We start from the raw sequence: 23,808 nt of genomic DNA on the forward strand, positions 1-23,808 counted from the left end.
TCAAAGTAAACTATGTTTTCAGAAGAAAATCCCATGGGAGCAGAACGCTTATAAAGAAATGATGAGCCACGGTTGTTTCCTCAGGGGCCTGTGTGGTCCGAGACGCCACCGGAAGCATGAATGATACCATCATTTCTGGGATGAACTGCAATGGTTCAGCAGCCTGTGGGTTGGGCTACGACTTCTCAAGATGTCGACATGAACCATGTCAGTATGGGCTGATGAACAATTTCCAGGTTTGAACAGAAAAAAAAAAGTTTCTTTCTTTTTGCTATTTTTGTAGGTAAGTTGTATGTCTCTGGTGTCAGGATGCCAGGTTTAAAGGTTTCATTTGTAGAATGTCATGTGTAGTATAATGTAACTTCTGACTTTGCAACTGATTAATTATTGGTCCATTTGAATTCAGCAAGGAACAATTTGTGCGTGAGGGAAGGGAGCTCCATAGACATTATGTGGCGGCAAATCCTGTGGTTACATTTACTGTGGTGGGGAGAGAGCAGGCAGTTGTATGAATTGCATCACCAGGGAAAGATTACCACCCGACATATTGCATCTTCCAATCAATGGTGCCAGATTTCATGGTGGGGAGAAGGAGAGACTTAGATAGTTGGTATTTGGAATGCACTTTGTGCATGGATCTCAGTTTTGGGAAAGTCCCTGACATGATCCTGGGGTGCCTGGAAAATAAGGCCAAGAGGGACATTGTGAGTGGCAGAAGGCGGATGGAACAAGAGAAGTTGGGAAAACTGTGGAACTTGAAACCTCAGTTTGTCTGAATGATTGGTGAGCGGAGGGAGAGGCAAATTTGTCATGAAGTCTTCATTCATCTATTTTAACAACCAAAAAAGAGAAATTAACTCAGCCGAAGTCATTATTCCAAAATATGACTTAAATTGATAGAATCTCATCGTGTCTCAGATCTAAAATTATATTTGATGAGCACAGAGAAAGCAAAGGTTTGAAAAGCCTCTACGTGCAGGAAGAACAAGAAAGGCAAAAGCTTTTCAAAAGACTGGGAAACAGCTGAGCCCTCCCCAAACCTTATTAAAATACCACTTTCTGCTCCACAGAATTTCCCATTGTCAAAGAAACATATGCTCCCAAAGAAGGGGGGAAATGTTGTCAAAATCCTTGAAACCATTTCCTTCTTCATTTTTTTCCAGTATCTTCTGGAGGTATTGTGGTGAGCATTTCCTATTTTCATCAACAACGACAACAAAACGGCCATTTCCATTCTGAAAAAACAAATATGAAGAACTTGAGAATGAAGCAGGGCAAGGGGGTTGGAATCTGATTAGAAGCAATTGGCTTATAAAGGAGATTCCAAATCATGGAGAGTAGAAGGGGAAGCATTTGCATAAGATTTTGGCTTTGTTTGTTTGTTTGTTTTGTCTGTGGGACGAGTCTCCTTACTTGAACATCTTTTCCCAAGGTCATGAGCATGGTGTCAGGATTCGGCCCCCTCATCACTGCTGGCATCTTTTCTGCAACACTCTCGTCAGCCCTGGCCTCCCTTGTCAGCGCACCCAAAGTGTTCCAGGTGACATAAGCCAAGAGCACGTGCTTCTCCCTACGTCCCTTTCCGCTGAACGTGGATCAAGCTGAAATATTCGTTCTCACCAGCCATCATTTTCCAAAACAGTTTAATGTTTGCATCTGGCTCAAATGCTGTCTGCCACATAGTCAAGATCGATTCAAATAATATAAAGAATGATAAACTGCTGTGTTAACTTGTGCCTGTATTGTCTATCACTTCATCTTTCTCCAAATCTTCTTGTTCGAATCACCTAGGGAAAATGACCGTGCATGGATATAAATGACGAATTTCTCCTCCGCTTTTCCATTAGGCTCTGTGCAAGGACAACATCTACAAAGCCCTGCAGTTCTTTGCAAAGGGATATGGGAAGAACAATGAACCCCTGAGAGGATACTTTCTCACTTTCGTTATAGCCATCGCGTTCATTCTTATTGGTTCGTGATTTTCTTGTGCTTACTGAAAGCTAAAGAATTCTTCTGATTACTGGTAGGGTTTTCCTTTCAGCTTGAGGAATTACCTGTTTTCTGTTTAATATCCCAATTGGGCATATTGGAGTCTGTCTAAGAAGGAAATGAGGAATCCTTGTGTGCAGACAGCCTTTGAGGACTTGAGGTAGACTTTGGACTTGAATCTCTTCTTTGAATCCGAATGTTGGAAATCCATCCAACCAAATGCAGCCCAAATCCTTCCTCCAAGCTGCCTGATATCCTCTAATTCTAGAGTCTTCCCCAGCTGCCACCTGTCTCCACATCTCCTGGCCTGGCAGCTACCAGGAGAATTAAAGTGTCGTTTACAAAATGTTGGTCCATTGACCACCTATATCAGAATCAGAATCACCTGGGGGTTTGTTAATGTGTTGATTTTTCAGACCCAACCCCAGAGAGGATAAGGGCATAAGGAATCTGCATGTATACAAGCTCCTCAAGAGATCTGTACACTGAGGTTTGAGAACCCCTTGCCCAGACTATCATCTCGGCTCCCTCGCCTCTCCCTCTAAGCAATATAGAAACAGCTGCATAATCTTGGAGAGGCACATTCATCAACTTTAGCCTGCACATTCCTCATTCCTCCCTAAGGTGCCACCTTTGCTGGTGAGCATATCAGATGAAAAGAAGCAAAACGCAAGGCCATGGTAACTCTGTCTAGAAGGGCAGAGCCTTCCTCAGCGAAGTGGCACCAAACAATAAAGACTCCTCATCATCACATAAACTCAGGAAGTGACTGTAATTCCTGAATCCTCATGAGATTTCTACAAGGTTGAAGAGGGGGAAGATATGACTATGTTTGTTAGATTTTTTAAAAATTAAACAAAAAGCGATTATGTACAGAAATGTTTCCATTACATAACTTAAAGACCTCGGGCGCCTGGGGGGCTCAGTTGGTTAAGCAACTGCCTTCAGCTCAGGTCATGATCCTGGAGTCCCGGGATCGAGTCCCACATCGGGCTCCCTGCTCAGCGGGGAGTCTGCTTCTCCCTCTGACCTTTCTCTCTCTCAAATAAATAAATAAAATCTTAAAAAAAAAAAAGACCTCAAATCATTCCCCTATAATGCATTTATGTGATCAAATAGCCAAAGTGTTAAAAAAAATTGTATAAATTAAATATCATCCTTAAAAATGACTCACAACAACGTACATGATCTTCATGGCAACTATTTTTGCCTACTTCCCTGCTGGCATCTATGATCTAGAATCACACCCAGCTGCTGCTTGCATTTGCATCACTGAGGTTGATAAATGAGAATGTTACTAAATTATTTCTTATACAGCAAACCATTCAGCTAGGATTAAATTATACCAGATATTTAGCTACTGGGGTGAATATTCTTTTTGGCAAACCTTGAAAGGTAGAATGCTCTCGAAATGTTAAGAAAAGGGCAAAGGACTAGCAAGAGTTCTGCGAGTCAGGGAGAGCAAGTTAGACATGGAAATTTCCAATTAAGCATTTCGGGTGCCCTGGTATTTAACTGATCTGTTGTCCTGTAGAGCTTTTTGCTTACATCCACAGCAGAGAAAGATTGCAGGATGTGGTACCTCTGCAAGAGCGACAGGGGAGTTTATCATCGGCCCAGTCGCCAAACCCTCCACCCACGCCCATTTGAATGTTTGCTAGGTAGAGGTCTTGTCTATCGTCTATTTTCTCTCATTGGGAGGTTTTCTTGCTCCTTGCTTTATGGAAACCCTGGCTGAGAATATATTTTTAAATGAATGCAGTCCCAAAGAAAAATCACTAACTTCTTAAACTTTGACAGCTGCTAGCTATGTTTTCAATTTCCAAATGAAGCCAAGCTTCCAGGCTCTGACAGCTGTTCAGCCCCTGGTCTCATCACTCACACGGACATGCTCACTTGTGCTTCTTTTACAGCGGAACTGAACACCATTGCCCCCATCATCTCCAACTTCTTCCTGGCCTCATACGCCCTTATTAATTTCTCCTGCTTCCATGCCTCGTATGCCAAATCTCCGGGTAAGTTGACTCTTCAAAACTAAAAGAAGCCTAAGCAGACAGTTAGTTTGTCTCAATAAGATGAAGTAAGTCAGTGAAAAGTGCTCAATCTGTGTTTATATGTTTCCTTATATCCTAGTGGGCAGCATAATCCACTTTATTTTGGTGAGTTGGAGGGGGGGTGACTTCTGAAATAGAAAAAGAGTCATTTGAGCAATGGCCTTTTTGACCAACCGTAAAGTCAATTTTCTCCTGTGGCAATAAATTATTCATTGCAAGAGAAACCACATTTATTTCAGCAGTAGAAAAACACCACTATTTATTTCCAGGGTGAAAGTGACCACAGAAGTGGAATAAATGTATATATTTGAAACTTCCTTACTATCAATTTGTTTCCTGCCCATGGTGCAGAAGAGAAGGATGAGTAGTTCCCATAATTACCTGCTGAGTGCAGTCAATGCAGATTCGTGCTGAAGCCGGTGGCATCCCTGCCCTCCGCAGACTGTGGGTGAAAGAGGTGCAGAATTTCACACCAAATAACCTTCCCTATCTCGCCACCTCTCACCTCTGGCTCGCTTTCATCAGCTATTAGAATTCCTTCTGCCTTTCCACCAGAATAGATACTCGTCACTATTGACCTTCAGAAAGTTCTTCACCACAAGGGCCTTTATCAGGGATATGAACACATTTCTGTGTGGTCTGTGTGGTCTCAAGCCTCTTTCGGGAAACCTGCTGTCCGTGAGACACAATACGGATGGAAGGGGAGCTTTCGTCCACCCAAGGCCACAAGGCTCCAGAAGATAACTGAGGAATTTTTATTTCTGTCGTGTTGTCTTCTTTTAAGCAAAGAACAGAAAGTTCTAGTCAGTGAACACAAGTCATAGAAATGTGTGCCTCCATGCCATGTTATGTTCATCTTTGAAAAAACAAGGTGAAGGGCGCCTGAGTGGCTCAGTCGGTTGAGGATCTGCCTTCGGCTCAGGTCATGATCTCAGGGTCCTGGGATCGAGCCCGAGGCCGGACTCCCTGCTTACTGGGGAGTCGGCTTCTCCCTCTCCCTCTGCCTGCTGCTCTGCCTACTTGTGCTCTCTATCTCTCAATCAAATAAATAAATAAAATCTTTAAAAAAAAAGGTGAAATAATAGAGTAGGTAAGGGAAAGAGTGGGAAGGAAGAAGAGAAACGGGAAGAGAGAAAAAGAGAGAGGGGGGAAAAATAGAAGACCGAATAGAGACAGGTGGATACACAAAGCTACGAAATGACACACACACAGTCAGACTCAGAAAAATAAGGGCATTTTCAGGGATGTCCTCAAAGTGCTATTTCCATCTTGTGGCCATTTCAGAAATTCCCCTTAAAGACTTGGAAAGCTCTGTTGTATTTTGGCAACTCCAAATTTAAAATGTACCTCACCCATCGTCCAAATGCCCTTCAAATCATAGCTTCCCCAGCTAGACGCTGCTGTCTCCCAGCTTCTGCATGGCAGGAAACTAATAGAACAGGGGACACTCCCATGCATATATGAACCGTGAGAAATATTTTCACTGTAAAATGCAAAATCTTATTAATGCATTGGGTTTAAAAAGCCTTTGGCGAAAAACGTCTCCCTCTTTTTCCATAGATTATTATTTCTGAGAGGGCAAGTACTGTCCTCTTAAGGTAAAGACAGAGCTTGCAGGCAGTTAGTGGCTTGACTTTTGATGATGCTCTGCCTTCTCCATGGGAACAATAAGCCCATTGTCTTAACTGCCTCTTTTCTTGGGCCACCAAGCAGTGTCTCCCCCTCCTTCCCACTAGACCCCACTCTTTTCATCTCTCCTGCCTCCTTTCAGCTCCTGATGGTATAGCTAGCAGAAGCTTAAGGTGTCATAGCCGGGGAAGACAATTGGGGCGTGCAGGACATAGGAAAAGGCCATAAGTGACACGTTTTCTGTATTTCACAGCATTCTTATTTGATGTACCTTCCTAAGCCAGGGACCCGAGATCACAGAAAACTAATAACAGAATTGGGAGCTTGATCCAAAAGTTCTGATTTTTATTCTAGGAAAAACTACTGCCTGCATGCTAATCATATGCGGTGGTATAGAGCAATAGTGTGAAAGTTTTTCTTATGCACCGAGATATTTTTTTCTTTCAGGATGGAGACCTGCATATGGAATTTACAACATGTGGGTATCTCTTTTTGGAGCTATTTTGTGCTGTGCAGTTATGTTTGTCATCAACTGGTGGGCAGCTGTTATCACCTATGTCATTGAGTTCTTCCTCTACATCTACGTGACTTATAAGAAGCCCGGTAAGATGAGAGGAGGGGTTTTTGAAAGCAACCATTCATTCAACAAATGTTTATTGAGCAGCCCCTATGTACTTAGGTGTGCCATGTGAATGGTGGATATTAATAATACAATACAGCATAATAATAGTTAACCATGTTGAGCACCTGTTATTTACCATGCCTTCATTGAATCCTCACAATAATGCTATACATTAGGTATTATTAGACCCATTTTACAGATGAAGAAACTGGAGTTCAAAGAGTTGACTGCTTGCCGAGGTAACAGGATGTGATGGAGTTGACATTTTAAGTAGAATGTATGATACCAAACCCCATACACTTTCCATTATATCACCTTCTAAAAATCCTGATAAATAAGATATAATCCCTGTCCTTAAGGAGTTCACTGACTCACACACAAGCAACTAACCATAATGCAATATAGTAAGTACCATGCAATGGCATGAGAAAATTACTGAGAAGAGGAGAGAGAGTGATTAGCTCTGACTAGAGTTGTCCAGGAAGACTCTTCTGGTTCATGGCTTGTATTCCCAGAGCCAACACTCAGTAGGTACTTAATAAATATTTGTTGAATGAACAAATAAGCTACTTAAAAAAAAGACAAGAGACTAGGGGTTGTTTAATCAGATAGAGCCCGGGAAGGTTATTCTGGGCCGAAGGAGAAGCATGAGTGAAGTTAGAAGGCATGCAAAGACGTGGCATATGTAGGAAGCTTCAAGGCCTGTAACATGGATGGAGTTTTTGTGTGCTAAGGAGAAGGGGCATGAGGTAAGCCTGGAAGAGTAGGTTGGGGCCAGATAAGTAAGAAACATAAATGTCATGCTAAGGAATATGTGAACAACAAGAGGCTGCCATAGATCACTCAATTATATCTGAACTTCGGATGTTAACTTTAGAATCAACGAGAAGGAGGGACTGAAGCTGTGGTACAGGGAAGCCCAGTCTCGGGAGTCTGACAGGCCCAAGCCACCCTCACATGTCCCTTACCTGTACTCCACAGGAAAGGAGAGAAGAAAGGAGAAAGTAACTAACTTGGAGGGATTTTTTCCCTGTTTTTCTTCATTCCTTTATGCATCAGGCATAATTTATGTATGGTAAAATTCACCTTTTAGATGTACAGTCTATAGGTTTTGACAAACTTCAACAGTCTTGTAACCACCATCACAATCAAGACAGAGGACATTCCCATCATCATTAAAAGGTCCCTTTACACTCCCATGTAGTTGATCTCTTCACCTCAACTTAGCCCCTAGTAACCACTGTTCTGATTTCTGTCACTATACCTTTGCCTTTTCAGAATATTACGTGGAATCGTGTAGTATGTAGCCGTTGTGTGTGCTTCCTTTCACCTAATATGATGTTTTTAGATTCATCCATGTTGTTGTATGTGTAAGTGGTTTGTTCGTTTATGTTGAGTAGTATTTCATTGTATGAATATATCTCAAATTATTAAAAAATGTATTTGCCAGCTAATGGACATCTGGGTTGTTTCCAGCTTGGGATGATTATATATGAAGCCGTTATAAACATGCAGACAGAGGACTATAATGTGGACCTCTGTTTTCATTTCTCTAGGAGTGGGATATCTAAGAGTGGAATTTCTGACTATAAAATAAGAGTATGTATCTTCATAAGAAACTGCCAAACTGTTTTCCACAGAAGCAGTGTCATCTTTTATTCCCACCAGCAATGAACAAAAGTCCTCATTGCTCCACATCCTTGTCAGCACTTAGTATAGTCCGTTGATTAAGAAAAAGAAAGTTCTAATAGATGTATAGTACTATCATTTTGCCTTGCCTTGCATTTTCCTAATGACTAACGATGAACACCTTATTTGCCATCCATATATCCTCTTCAGTCAAATGTCTGTTTAAATCTTGTGCCCATTTTTTTGAGTTGTTTGTTTTCTTATAGCAGTTGTGAGGGTTCTTTATGTATTCTAGATGCAAATCCTTTAGCTGTATGTGTTTTGCAAATATTTTCTACAGGACTATTACTTGCCTTTTCATTTTCCTTACAGTTTGTTTTGAAGAGCAGATATTCTTAATTTCTATAAAGTCTAATTTATCATTTTTTTGCTTTTATGATTTGGTTTTTTGCTTCTAATCTATCTTTCCCTAACCCAAGGTCACAAATTTCTTCTAAAAGTTTAAAGCTTTAGATTTTAAATTTATGTCCATTATCCAATTTGAGTTAATTTTTATATATGGTGTGAGGAATGGTAAAAGGTTCATTTTTTTTATTTGCAGATATCCAATTGACTAGTAGGATTTTTATTACAATAAGATAATCTAAGGTATGCTAAATACCTGGTGCTAATTACCAAGTCAACCCTTAGGCAATATTAATCCTTTTTATCTCCAGGTAATTATTCCCCACCATTTCCCTGACTCTTGTAAGCAAGACTAGGGAGATTACTCTATCTGCCATCTGGAGTAAATCTGTTCATTCCCACCAGAGACTTCCTGATGGGAGGTTCCATCTAATATTTAATTTATTTATATTTTTTTCAAAAAAGGGTAGGGAAAAAAGAGGGGTAGGAGATGGTAGTACTTAATTCCTTCATTACGAAGATTAGGTCCTAAAAGATCAAATTAAAATGTTTGCTGAACCCTACCCTCTTCATGGATACCCAAAAAAGTAAGAATTCCTGAGCTATTCAGTTTTACTATTCAAAATATAAAGATGGCTGCACATGATCCATGTCTACAGAAATGACTCTTTTCAATTCAAGAATTTGTGAAGACCCTTTGAATTTATTTAGAGGCTGACCATTTTTCCAAGTCTATCCACTCACAATGTGGTTATCACATAGCCTCTCCCACCAAGCAAAATTTCTGGGGCTGCAGCTTTAAAGTCTGATCCTTACCTGGAAAGAGCCATCCACTTCTAAGAATTCATAAAGTGTTCGTAGAAGGACACAGTGCTCTTTCTAGGAAATACTACATTGTATTTTCTCTAATTTGGGCACTCCTCACCGATGACTTAGCCAAGGAAAATCATAGAAGGCAATGGTTTATAAAAATTATTCACAGTATACAGAGGGAAGGTCAAAGCTTTTGATGCCAAATTCTTCTGTTGTCCACAGATGTGAACTGGGGCTCCTCCACACAGGCTCTTTCCTACGTCAGTGCATTAGACAACGCCCTGGAATTAACTACCGTGGAAGACCACGTGAAAAATTTCAGGTAAAGTTGGCTTCTCAGGCATCCTGGTGTCACTCCACATTAGAAGTGGCTTTCCTTTAGGGGAGACAGATGCACTCAAGTAGTGATATGCTTTATGGGTACATTCTAAGACTAGTGAGTCCTACAAACCTGCCTCATTTTCCCAACAACATCTCTGTGAATGAGTGTTCTTCTCTTCCACTCTGAGCTATGCCCACTCCCAGCTATAAACCGTCATAATGCTGGGTGTCACCTTCCAAGCACAGAGATAGAGCGGTGATCTCAGGCTGTGATTCCAGAGAGATGCCCCCCAAACACCTTAATCCTTGGTGCTGTCTCCATTCAGCTTAAGGTGCTGTGGCTTACTGAATCTCTTAGGAAAAGCAACATTTTAAACTCTTCATTAGTTATATCTTATTTTGAATGGAACCCCCAAAAACAAGCTTTGCAAGGAGGATGAAGGAAAGCAGCATGAAGATACCAGCTGGAGAGTGACAGGTGGTTTGGGGATTTAGGACAGGGTAGTGCCTGGAGAGAAAAAGACAGGGGGAACCCAAGACTGCCTTTTCCTCACTTCACATTTTTGCCATCACTAATGAACTAAGAATACAAAGATGGCAAGATGAACCAGTAGGATGATTCAAGAATTCTGATGAGAAACCCAAAAAATATTCAGGGGAGAGCTTGTCCCAGTTTGCCCAACCCTCCATTCCTGCCATTTCCCCTGGGGCTGTCCTGGCTCATAGGCTTCTGGCAATGGCCAGTTCTTATATATTCTTTTCTCCATTTCCAGGCCCCAGTGCATTGTCTTAACAGGGGGACCTATGACAAGACCCGCTCTCTTGGACATTACTCATGCCTTTACCAAGAACAGTGGCCTTTGCATCTGCTGTGAAGTCTTTGTGGTAAGAGACACTTCATCCCAGGAAGGTGCTTCCCTCCCTGCTCACCTTGTGTTATTTTAGGCAAGCCAGGCGGGTACAGGCAGGGATAGGAAAATGGCAAGGCAGTTTGGACAAGAGCCCTTTTCCTTGATTCATAGAGCAAGGACTGGCAAGGGCCGTGATCCTGAATTTAGACGAGTCGCGAAAAAGTGTTTCAGATTTCATAGGAGACCAACTAAAAGTGATAAATATTTCCAAATGATGGCCTTTGAGACAAGGAAAAGGGAATAGGCTCAGAAATAAAATGAAGACATTTGAGGTGGTAACTGTCCACAGAAATATAAAAGGATGGAATGAGCCAGAGAGTGCTATTATATAGATTAACTGATGAGGAGAAAACCAGACATAATATCCTGAAATGACAGCACATAGAATTTAGATTAAATATTTGGATAAAATTGATGACACTACAGATATCTAAGGAATTAAACCAAGTTTCCCATGCCTTGGATAAACATTCAGAGATGAATGAGTTCCTTTTGTTCGGGAAGTATGTGGTAGACTAACAATAACTTACTGGTGGTTTTCCCAGGAGGCATTCAAAGTAGATGCTAAAAATTTAACCATAGTTATTGACCAATCGCCAATCTCTAAAGTGAGGAGAAAGCATTAAAATTATAAGAAAAAAGTAAGCCTAGGTCCTCCAAACCAGTCTATCTCTGCTGTGTTCCTGTAACAATCTCACTCTATCTCTCTCTCTGTGTCTCTGTCTGTCTCTCTCATACACACGCACATGCCACTCAAAATCCTTAGCTACTTCAATGAATTATTTTTAGTACATACCTGTTCCTCAAAGCATTTTCCTACAATTTTTCTTGTTTGACCTATATTACAGCCTAGTGAGGCAGAGAGGAAAAAGAATCTCTGTTTTCATCTTACTGGATGGAAAAGTAAGATTTAAGAAAATGAAATTCTTGCACAGGGTCACGTGACAAGAAAGTGACAGAACTGGGGTGTCAGTCCAGGCCACCCAACTGTGCTCTGTGTTACCTCATGAGAAGAAAATCTTAGCAGACTTGTGTCCCTGGGAGTGCCAATAGAATTGGGTGCCACTACCAAAACTTCCAACACCTGCCAGGGAGTAGGGCTGACAGGAAGCCATGTAATTCTGGAGCCAGTGGGCTGTGCCATGATGTGGGGATAAATTTACCACACATCATCCTGACCAGGACTTAAGCATCTTTTTATTTTTATTTTTTTATTTTTTTAAAGATTTTATTTATTTATTTGAGAGAGAGAGAGAATGAGAGACAGAGAGCACGAGAGGGAAGAGGGTCAGAGGGAGAGGCAGACTCCCTGCTGAGCGGGGAGCCCGATACGGGACTCGATCCCGGCACTCCAGGATCATGACCCGAGCCGAAGGCAGTCGCTCAACCAACTGAGCCACCCAGGCGCCCTAAGCATCTTTTTATACTTGGCAATACTCTAAATGCTATATGAAGCAATTGGTCATATTCTCCTTCCTCTCGATGCTTATATGCTAGTAACTGAGACAATATAACTCAACACAATTATCTGGAAGGGAGTGGAAGGAACCCTACTGACTACGTAAGATTGACAGGATAAGTAATGACCCACTGTGACTCCAGAGGATTTTTAAAAATCTCTCATATTACCAACCTCGGTGCCCTGGATTACTGAATTTCATTTTGGCCAATATAATACAGGGCTGGTTTTGATGGGATAAGCAGTTTGGGGTGTTTTTCTTCTCCAGCAATTTAGAGAAAACTTAGTTTAGCAGGCAATAAAATATCTTTAGGACAGGAGAAATGAACTGAGAGTGTGAAGAGTCATATATTGGCAAGGGAGAAAAGGTCTTTTCATAGAGACAGGAGCTATTGCTTTTAATTAACCCTTTGCTGCTTTCAGGCTAATAAAAGGGCGGGATTGTGCGATATCATATGAAGTAGGCTCCTTTGTCTGTGCCTACGATGGCCCTGTTGTTCGACGTGTATATTGGACCATGTTATATATCACTGTGCTGGTCTCTCTGAGTAAGGCCCGTGAGTCATGCTCCCAGGTTCTGAGCTTCTCTTGAGGACAGAAAATAGTTACTACATCAGTTAATGACTTTCCAGTTAGTTACTGTCTGTGAGCCCCTGGGGCTGCAGATGCCATCAGCATTTTTCACCTCTAGGCTCAGTCATCAATCATCTCTGCAAAGAAACAGATGGAAGGGGGCGTGGGGGGAGTCAGCCGCATACCCTTAGAAAACTTTTTCCAAAAGCACAGTTGTTGGTATTTGGGCCAACCTTATTGGAAGGTTAAATAGGAGTGATGATCTTGAGAGGTAACAATGCAGTTCTTAACTCTGGGTAGTTGGCTTCTGAGACACAAGGTCAATTCTGAATCACTATTTGCCACCTATTGGCTGAATCACTGTTTGCCGCCTGTTAGAGTCCCTTAGGTGCAAAATTTAATCTTTCTGGGCCTCAATTTTCTCTCTTTCTTTATAAAATGGGAATCCTCATAATAATAGCAGCTATGTTGTAGAGCTGTTGTGAGAATTCTATCAGGTGAGTTTTCCAGGGCTCGGCGCAGCACCTGTCAAATAGTAAATGCTCAACTAATTGTACTTGTTACTGTTGGAACTGCTATTTTCATCACCATTATTTTTGGTATACCATAGTTGCCATTTTCACTCCAAAAATATATCCCTTTCAACAAAAACCAGAAACATGATTTCTTAGGGAAACCAGATCCAGGCACGGATTTTGCACTTTTTTAAGTATCCAAAATGATCACGATAGAACAGTGAGCTACATATTCCCTCTGACTAATCATAGGACGGCAGGCTCTGTGCTCCGTCCCTCTCATGGCCTTCAGTTATTTCAGTGCTAACTTGAAATGTGGTTACACTACAAGGAAGGAGCAAGACCCAGAGCTCACTAGAATTTCATTGCTAGTGGGTAGATGGAAAGCAGGTGGCTACAGCTGCCATTTTCTACAGCAAAGGCTTTTTAATTTTATTTTATTATGTTATGTTAGTAACCATTCATTACATCATAGTTTTTGATGTAGTGTTCCATGATTCATTGTTTGCGTATAACACCCAGTGCTCCACGCAGAACGTGCCCTCTTTAATGCCCATCACCAGGCTAACCCGTCCCCCCAAGCCCCTCCCCTCTAGAACCCTCAGTTTGTTTTTCAGAGTCCATCGTCTCTCATGGTTTGTCTCCCCCTCCGATTTCCCCCCCTTCATTTTTCCCTTCCTACTATCTTCTTTTTTTAGCAAAGGCATTTTTAAAAGGCATTTTTAAAAGATTAGACATCATGGCCCTCAGAGCTGCTGAAATTGAAATGGAAAGAGTTATTCTTTTTGCTGGACCCCAAGCCCCCACTGTGTCCTTCCAGCTCTCCAACTAACTCTTAAACTCGCCCATCAGCACCTCTTCCTCCTTCTTGCTTCTTTCCTATCCAGCTTGGATATTTCAGAAGTATCCTTCATCATTCAGATACGGGCATCTTTTTTTAAGGAATCCAGTAGGTAACTTACAATATTGTCTACTCTTCTCCTTTGAATTACCACATGAAAATCATCAACATACTTATATCCCAAGAGGCTTTATATTGAACAAAAGTAATTTTCTTCTTCTTCTGTGCTTCATTCCTATCATTGCAGAAAGATCAGAGGGAGTAGAACTCCACATTTCTAGTATCATCTCATATTGTCAAGCATAGTTTAGTGTGGGGGTTCAGCAACAGGCAAGTATTAAGTCAGGGCTTGCAAACTCCACCGATTCTACCCTGTGTACCATGACCTAAAAACACAGTGTTTCTTTGTCAGTCAGTTTCCTCGCTTATTTATAGGAGTTAGAAAGACAATAAAACCCATCATTGCAATAACTTAGTTTGGGCTCATGATGCCTTTTTTCTCTGGGTACACTATGTTTGGTTCTAAAAATTGTAAGGTGCCAGGTCACATTTCTCTTCCTCATGTGGGAAGGCATCCTGCGGGCATCAACAGAACCTCACTCCTATACTTCTCAGGTTTTTGTTTTTTGTTTTGTTTTGTTTTTGTTTTTGTTTTTATTTATTTGACAGAGAGAGACACGGCGAGAGAGGGAACACAAGCAGGGGGAGGGGGAGAGGGAGAAGCAGGCTTCCCGCCAAGCAGGGAGCCCGATGCGGGGCTCGATCCCAGGACCCCGGGATCATGACCCGAGCGGAAGGCAGACGTTTAACGCTTAACAACTGAGCTACCCAGGCACCCCTATACTTCTCAGTTTTAGTTTAAAGGCAGGGTATTTTTCATTAAAACAAATCAAAGATAAATATACCTTAAAGATGGAAACTTGATCCAATTGATCTGGGATTTAGAATGCAAATCAGATAAAGCCTTTATTGTCCCCCAAATGCAACACTTACCTCTTTTCTAAATGTTGTTTGTCTTAAAATTGCAAAAGGCTTTCAAGTGTGCAGTGGCATCTTTTATTAAGTACATTTTGTTTTCCTGGTGGCTGAAAAATAAAGTTTTTTTTTTAGATTGCTTCTATTTTTTTATTTTGAAACATTAAGAAGAATATTAGGTCGAATCATGAAATTTACATTTTTGTGGGTCAAAACTGTGGAACACTGGCAATTTCGTATGATTAAACTATATAAAATTAAATGACACCCATATTCTACTTACTGTAATTAATGACTGTTAGCATTTTTGACACAGATGTCCCTACTCACTTTTAAAATGGAATACACCAACATCGCTCAAGTCCCTGTTATAACCACTTTGCTCATGGCTCTCTCCCTCTCCAAAGGCAATTTTATCTGAGGTTTATTGCTGTTCTGCTACTCATTTCACCTACGTGTACCAAGATGTAGATCTATTTTGACTAATGTTTCCTACTCTTTCACACCCTTTAAACCTTGATTGTCCTGTTCTTCCCTCTCACGGTAAAGGAGATGACAGATAGTTTTTGACCAGCTTCCTCATGTAGATCCCCTTTTAACAAAATTTCACCCTTACTGTGTCCCTTTCTCTTTTTTCTTAAAATTTATAAAATATTATAAAATATCTATATTTATAAAATATCTTAATAAAACCTAAAGCTCTATTTGAATTCAAAGATGCTCTTCAGAAAACTCAGGGAACGCAACCAACTCCTGTACTGTTCAAGCACAGACAAACCAGGGGAAACTGAAATTCTCATTTTTTTCTTTTATCTTCAACCTCTTCTCAATCTCAATGTTCACAACCACCAAGGTGATACATTTTTATAGATGCATCTACTCTTCTTTAGCCATCGAGTCTCTGTCACGATGTGCATAAGATAGTGACATGGCCCAGCACAGGAAAAATGAAGTGACCTATGTATGGGCACTAGGCACAGGGTGAGATGAAATACAGACCAAATCAGAAAGGAAAAATTCTCTTTCCCACCGTTCCAACCAGAGTGACAATGAAAGCAAAGACAAAGCAGTAAGACTCTCAGTGTCTTGAAAAATGAAAACTGGAAAGCAATGGAAAGCGATGAAAAACATCGCTTTTGGCCCAAATTTCTCTATTTGATCGTAATGATATTGGAACTCTTTTGCAAATTCTTTTCATAACATTTCATTTATTTGAAGTAGCATCACATCAACTACTTCTCCAGACTAAATAATTAGAGTTTCTTTACCCTTTTCTCAATCAATGTCAAAGTTACAATATATACAAGATTTTTAGAGCTTCTTTGTTTAAATCGTGAATTAATTTATGCATTCATATTTTGGATCCTTACTGAGCTAATCTCTATAATATTTCAGTTGAGTGATAAAATCCGTTTTGGTGACTATGATATTATTTGAATGTTGAATAATTATATTCCAGTATGTCTTCCCTCTTTGTTAGTTTGTTTTTCCCCACTACATTTGTATTGCAGCCTTGCCTCACATTAATAAGTGCGCTACAAAAATATAATCGCTTTTAGCAAAGAGAGTTTCTGCCTGAAATATTTTTATGACTTCTCAATATGGCAAATTTGGGCATTAAAGTAAATCTTTCGGTCACAATTAATGCTTAATCTGGATTTTTGTAGCAATAATAGACATACATTAGACTGTATTTATTTAAATAAATGCCACTTTCCCCAGGGGTTCATAGTCATTGTGGTACAACTCAATATACTGATGGCCCAATACCTTTTCTAGCTGTTGGTTATTCTTCTGTCTCAGGGTTACCATTGAACTTCTCTGGATAAAATATTATTTATAAAACCTTGCAGGATAGAGAATTTATCCCTGTTTTCAGAAAAATCTATCCAAGCTCAGAAATAATCAGTCACTTCCGAAATGGCCAAGCTTAGATTTGAAACCAGGTCTGCAGCCCACAAAGCCTGGCATCTTTCTCATACATCTCAAGCCCTTTCTCTCCCATCTAAGACCCTCTAAGACTGTGACTGTAAGCATGGCCTGAGGACCAGCAGCATCCATGCCACCTGGGGGTTTGTTAGAAATGCAGAATCTTAAGCCTCACTCCAGACCTACAAACTGCATTTCATCAAGATCCCAGGTGACAAATCTAAGACAATTCAACAACATACCTAATCTCTCCATGAGTTGAAAGAATTTTCCTAGGAAAATAGTAGATTTGTACCTTATCAGCCATATTACAGATCATGAGAAACACTTTTTGGGTTTGATTTGAAACTTGCAAAGAAAAGATCTAGCCTGGACCTTTAGGGAAGAAGGAAAAGAATCAAAAGTAGTTAAAATGAGTTTCCAGAACTCAAGTCTTAAAATTATAAGCCATTTCATCTACCACCGTAACACCTGCCTCCTTCTCTCTTAAGCTCTCCTGTTCTTCCTATGCCGTAGGTGTGTGAACCTCTGTTCCCACCAAATTCATTGAGTGAGAGGGAAATCTTTTTTTTTTTTATTTTATTATGTTATGTTAGTCACCATACAATACATCATTAATTTTTGATGTGGTGATCCACGATCCATTGTTTTCGTATAACACGCAGTGCTCCATGCAGTACGTGCCCTCCTTAATACCCATCACCGGGCTAGCCCATCCCCCCTAAAACCCTGTTTGTTTCTCAGAGTCCACAGTTTCTCATGGTTCATCTCTCCCTCCGATGTCTCCCCTTCATTGTTCCCTTCCTTCTCCTAATGTCCTCCATGCTATTCCTTATGTACCACAAATAAGTGAAACCATATGATAACGGACTTTCTCTGCTTGGCTTATTTCACTGAGCATCATCTCCTCCAGTCCCATCCACGTTGATGTAAAAGTTGGGTGTTCATCCTTTCTGATGGCCAAGTCATATTCCATTGTATATATGGACCACATCTTCTTTATCCATTCGTCTATTGAAGGGCATCTCAGCTCTTTCCACAGTTTGGCTATTGCGGACATTGCTGCTACGAACATTGGGGTGCATATGGCCCTGCTTTTCACTACATCTGTGTCTTTGGGGTAAATAGCCAGGAGTGCAATTGCTGGGTCATAGGGTAGCTCTATTTTTAATTATTTGAGGCACCTCCACACTGTTTTCCAAAGTGGCTGTACCAACTTGCATTCCCACCAACAGTGTAAGAGGGTTCCCCTTTCTCCACAAGCTCTCCAACATTTGTTGATTCTTTCCCTGTCTGTTTTCGCCATTCTATCTGGTGTAAGGTGGTATCTCAATGTGGTTTTGATTTGAATTTCCCTGATGGCTAATGATGATGAACTTTTTTCATGTGTCTGTTAGCCATTTGTATGTCTTCTTCAGAGAAGTGTCTTTTCATATCTTCTGCCCACTTTTTGACTTGATTATTTGTTTTTTGGGTGTTGAGTTTGAGAAGTTCTTTATAGATCTTGGATACCAGCCCTTTATCTGTAGTGTCATTTGCAAATATCCTCTCCCATTCTGTGGGTTGCCTCTTTGTTTTGTTGACTGTTTCCTTTGCTGTGCAGAAGCTTTTTATCTTGATGAAGTGCCAAAAGTTCATTTTTGCTTTTGTTTCACTAGCTTTTGGAGATGTATCTTGAAAGAAGTTGCTGTGGGCGATGTCAAAGAGGTTACTGCCTATGTTCGAGTGAGAGGGAAATCTTAATTTATTTGGACGGGAGTAAGTCAACATTACACAGGGAAAAGTGATGCAAGGGTGTTTTTACCACACACCACACACAAAAAGCAATGAATGGGCCTAATAGAATTGTCAAGATATGGTAGTTCATGGCAGGACTTACAACCCACCATGTTCTGGCTCCCAAGAGCTCGGTCCATTTCTTCAAATTGGGCTCTAGCTGAGATTTCTGTAGTATTCCTAAAAATGCCTCTTGCTGTTGAGTCAAAGGCTGGTTGTGTATTCATCCTGAATTTCTTCAGTCACATTTTCAGTATTTTCTTCCTGTGCCATGATGCCCTTGGCTCTTTCTTCCTTTGGCATGAAGCAGTTAATGGAGCAGGTGTTAATGCACCTGGACATTCTGGGCCGCAAGGGAATGACGGGAGCAACATAGGCTCACTCCAAGAGGTTGCATCTGCGTGAACCCTGTCTAGTGAGGTGTTTTCCCCTTTCTCATTTCTTAACTCGTTGGGGGCATTGTTGGCTATTTTTGTCCTTTAGAAAACAAGAGCAGCGCGATGGGTAAAAGCAGGGCTTCTAACCAATATTTCATCGTGTCATCCAGGGACCTCGCAAGCTGTGTGTTAAAGAGATGAACAGTGGCATGGCAAAAAAGCAGGCCTGGCTTATAAAGAACAAAATCAAGGCTTTTTATGCTGCAGTGGCGGCAGATTGTTTCAGAGATGGTGTCCGAAGTCTCCTTCAGGTAAGGCTGGCGCCGAAAGGGTAAGTATGGAGGCAAAAGACAATTAGCACCCCCCTGTTGATGAAGCTCCTCTAGTGAACGGCTCCAGTTAGGCAGCCACAGCCTCAGAGACCAATGCGGATGGTTAAGGAACTCATTTCGAATTCCTGAGGAGAGGCAAAGCTAAAACAAAAGCAGAGAGGGTCTATTACAATGAACTACGGATGATAGGCTGGAAATGGAAAATGAGGTTGCCTTTGGCCACCAGCATACATTCTGTCCCCACACTTATTGAAATGCAAATCTGTTCTGATGGTTGACGACATTCAGGATCCTATTAAAACTTCAAACTATTTTTGCATCTCATACTGCATATATCAATGCTCAAGTCAGGCATTCTGCTCCTTTTTCCTTCTGCAAATGGCGTGAGGGCAAGCTGCTAGAGTCGACTAAATAAAGGCATGGGGATCGGGGCGTAAGATTTCCGTATCCCCCTAAATTATTTCCAGAATGTTGAATAAAATGTAATAATCTCTGTGGCTCCATGCTAAAACCTACAGTTCTTTTCTTCCTTATTCTTTCCTTTTTCCTCCTTCCATAATAAGTACATAGAATCTTTCTGATCATAACTTAGAATGGTGAAGTATCCTTAAAACAATCCAAGGAGACCCTCAGAAACTGTAGGGCTTGGCTTTCTAATCATTTTGGCTTTAATGTGGTTGGAAAGCCCTGATTCTACATATAACCAAGTTACGTATTCACTTTCAGAGTTACCATTTCCAGGAGTGTCAAAATTCAGGACGGCATCCAGTAACTCTGATGCTTATGCAGGCTGGAAAGAAAAAATTGATTAAACTGTAATATTTTGGAGATTAAGAGTACTTGGTGCATTCCTGTCTTTAATATTCCTAAAGAACTCTTGCAAAGTATCTGCACACACAGAGAAACCATTTCTGAAAGACCTATTACCCCCAGTGAGCCTCTTTTCATCTGTTATGAATTTGCCAAGCCATGTCAATAGATGTCATTTTAAGAGGCTGATTTTTTTTTTTTTTTGTAGCAAGTTACTTTTCAGTAGCTCTTCTGTGAAATATGTTGAGAAAGTTACACATTTCAGGTAAAATTATCACAACAGATTGGTAAATAAAATTTTCAGTGGGGAATGGGTGGACTGACATGGAATAAGCAGGGAGAGAAAAGACGGGTCTGGAAAACAATGGTTGCATGAATCTGGAAGAAAATGTAAAAATAATTTAACAATGCAGCAAGCTTGTCCACTTGAATTTGCTCAAAGAAACGTGGAGTACAGAGGGACCAGGACAAAAGGGCAGGACGGGGCAGTATTGAAGGGAAACACTGGGGTCGTTACACCATTTTGGATAAAGCCTCCTTTGCATCTAAGAATTAATGGTACGAATGGCCACATCCCCAAACTACAGTCACAGAAAAGTTGAGCTCCATCCTGCTGAGCACCAAATGAGAGCTCAAGGAGTTGTCCTGCTACCTGTACAATTCTAGGAGAAACACAACAAACGTGGGGGCAGGAACCCTCCCATCGATACCCATCTCCTCCTGCTTGCTACTGCCCCCTTCAACATGTCCCACTCTGGTCACTGGTTTCCGCTCTTCCTGTGACCCAGAGTGTCCTTTCACTCCCTCCCACTGCTCTCCTTTCTATGCGCTTGTCAACCTCTCACCAACCTGTAAGATCTGGAACAGATGTCACCTCTCCCTTGAAGCCAGCCATGAACCCACAGCTGGAACTCAAGGTTTCTTCCTTTATGCTTCCGTATGAGTTCCTACTGCATGTGCACTTGAATTATAATTATCTCTGTATATCTTGCCTCCGTCACGTTATCCTAAGCTCTTTAGGGCCAAAGAATATGCCTCACTGCTCTTCCACAGCACCTACCATAACACTTTGCAATTAATAGGTGCTCGATGATATTGCTGAGTGAAGTTTAATTAACTGGAAGCCATATCCCGCCATCTAATGGGGGGGAGTGAAACCTGAAGTGGAAGATGACTATTCACGATACTGTCCTGCAAGAGGATTAGGTCCTGGAGACACAGCTCACTTACTCTTCACGAAATAATACAAGGCGAACTTTCAGTGATCCTTGCATCTAAGCATTTTCCAAACATGGATTTTATTGCTAATGACATTATGGATAAAACAGGTGGAAATGAGCTTTGAACCACTAAGTTACAACGTGCACGCCAACGGTTAAGCCGACCCTCACTTGATTTTAAATTATTGAACCATTTTAATGAGTGTGTCAGAAGAAATGCAAATGACTGCTAATTTAGAAAAGCTACATTTCTGTCATCTAAAATCCATTTATGGCTGAGATGATTTAGAACTAATCTTTCTATTTTATGCTTGGGTACGGGCATGAAGGACATGCATTAAATGTAATCTCATCTTCAGAAATCTTCAGGACATTACTCCAGTGCTCTTGTGGACATTATTTTTCATTTGCAGTGGTAGCTTCCTGGTATGGAAAGGATTGCCCATGTGTTTATCTCCTCTGTTTAGGCCTCGGGCTTAGGAAGAATGAAACCAAACACTCTGGTGATTGGATATAAAAAAAACTGGAGGAAAGCTCCCTTGACAGAGATTGAGAACTATGTGGGAATCATACAGTAAGTGATGGCTTTTGAGACATGTTCTTGTTTACAAAGCACTAACCAGGGCAGTACAGAACAGGTTGTTGTACCAGATTAAATTGCCTGATAAGAAGACATTCCCCTGGTACCCTGAATTCTCTACCAAAGTGAAAAACCACTGCCGCTAGTAGAACTGCGTGGGATCGTAGTGTCTGAGGAGGCAGGGTGGAGGGAACTCGATGCCAAAGAAAAAGGTAAATAGTAAGGGTTACAATCTTGAAACCTATTCACAAGATGAAGAGCAAAGGACAGCTAGGTGAGGAAGGAAATGATCTTTCAGAACACTGGGGAACTTGGGTCGGCTGGTGTGCCCAGTTCAGTCACTGTCTTCTGAGCCTTGGATCAGGAATTTATTACCCCAGAGCCTTGGCTCCCCCTTTGCTGCCAGGAGGCTGTCATGTATCAGTGCCTTTGTGTTGGTTTAAGAACAAAAAGTGAGTTTTAAATGGCACGTGACATCTCATATCTAAATATTGGGGAAGTCTTGGGACAAGGGCGATAATCATAGTCCCGAAAAGACTAGCGGTTCACAGGCTTGTGTCATCGACATGAATTATCCCGCTTAATCCTCCCAAAAAGCCTTTGTAGTACTACTACTTTTCCCGTTTTATAAGTAGAGAGACAGACGTTAAAAATTAAGTAATCTGCCGAAAATGACAGTGTTGTGACGGAGCCGGGATTGCAGCCCAGGCCCATCAAATTGCAAGTTTAGACTCATGACCACAATGCTCTCCTGCCTTCAGAAGTACACGTAAAGCCAAAGTATTATCTGGCTCGTTTCCTTCTTCTAAATAAGATAAAACAAATTCTTCCCATATGGAAATTCTCAGAGTGTCTTCAGTGACCATTCTCCAAAACTGAGCCTTTCTTCCAGGTTTAAAAATATTGAACCAGATTTGTCTCACCGGGGGCAATGTTAGCTATGCTAACAGCCATCTTTTGTCAATAGCTCTGAAAATGGAAGAGTTCCTGTCCGGAGTCTGGCTTTGCTCTGATTCCATACCTCAGGGCAGAGACTGTGCCCTGTGAAGGCTGGCTGCACTTTAAAAATCTGTAATACACAGGAAAGAAAGCCTCACCCCTTCAAAACAAGCACATACATACACAGTGCTTCTTATACCAGGCTGGGTTGCTGGCCCCTGCTAGAGTGAGCATCATATTTATCATTATCTGGGGGAGACTTGGGGAATATTACAAAAGCATTCTAGTATTAGTTTATTGAAAAGAAGTATAAGAAGATCATTTTCATCTTCTGAAATTTATATGCATTACTGACCAAACAGAAATTCACTCGATAATCTTCCTAGTTCTCCCAAATTGTGTTTCCCAAAGGTATGAAGCCTGGATGCCACCCGCTGCCATGTGGCCCCTGCTGGTGCCCTGAGTTCAGTAGGTTACAGCCAAAGCAGGTGATCAGGGTCTGAATTTTACCAAGCTCAGCAACCAGCATTTTGATATATTTAGAATCACAGTCCTTTGCTGACCATTCTTGGAAACAGATCAGATCTGCTCTCTGTAATCCAGATTCTTCAGTAAAATCTCATCTTTACCGGGGGGGGGTGGGGTGGATGGGGGGAGGCAGGGAATAAAGGGGTGGAGAGGAAAGAAATTTCATCTTCCTCTTCTGAAGAAAAGGGTTGGAGCATGAACAGGAAGACATATATAAACCTTCAGTCATTAAGAATCCATTAGTTGATACAAAATTATCTGGGGTCATCTTCCAGCCTCCCCACCATCCCAAACATTCTAGGAATTCAAAGGGACCAAAATAGTCAAACTCAGTAATATTAGGCCAAGGAGACTTCTGGCTTTTATACCAAATTGATAATTGGTCTTTTTGGTAGTAAAGTTCAATGTTAAGGTGGCTCAAATTTGTACTAGTATAAAGCTCAGCTCAGCTTGTGATAACTTTACTACCATAGCAGTGAGGTCAATATAGAAGGAAGACAATCGTATATCCATATTGTATTATATTTTCTCTTTCTGGTCTTTTTTTATGACTTAAAGCATGGTATTATTGTTAACAGAAG

At 41.1% G+C, this 23,808-nt stretch overlaps 1 protein-coding gene across 3 annotated transcripts in view; it reads left to right on the forward strand.

Annotated features, from left to right (window-relative positions):
* The window catches only part of SLC12A1 (solute carrier family 12 member 1), a 93,713-nt gene that overhangs the window by 32,975 nt on the left and 36,930 nt on the right, over positions 1–23,808 (forward strand). For all 3 annotated transcript variants that reach the window (XM_025884017.2, XM_073876959.1, XM_025884018.2), the window contains exons 11-19: positions 85–236; positions 1,433–1,540; positions 1,848–1,971; positions 3,903–4,004; positions 6,120–6,275; positions 9,364–9,463; positions 10,236–10,347; positions 18,989–19,129; positions 21,648–21,754. In XM_025884017.2, coding sequence (XP_025739802.1) covers positions 85–236; positions 1,433–1,540; positions 1,848–1,971; positions 3,903–4,004; positions 6,120–6,275; positions 9,364–9,463; positions 10,236–10,347; positions 18,989–19,129; positions 21,648–21,754 — 1,102 coding nt within the window. The remainder of the gene's footprint in view (positions 1–84; positions 237–1,432; positions 1,541–1,847; positions 1,972–3,902; positions 4,005–6,119; positions 6,276–9,363; positions 9,464–10,235; positions 10,348–18,988; positions 19,130–21,647; positions 21,755–23,808) is intronic.

This window comes from Callorhinus ursinus, unplaced genomic scaffold (assembly GCF_003265705.2).
Source record: "Callorhinus ursinus isolate GAN/ISIS: 27379988/994484 unplaced genomic scaffold, GSC_fseal_2.0 scaffold25, whole genome shotgun sequence".
In the NCBI taxonomy this organism is placed as follows: Eukaryota; Metazoa; Chordata; class Mammalia; order Carnivora; family Otariidae; genus Callorhinus; species Callorhinus ursinus.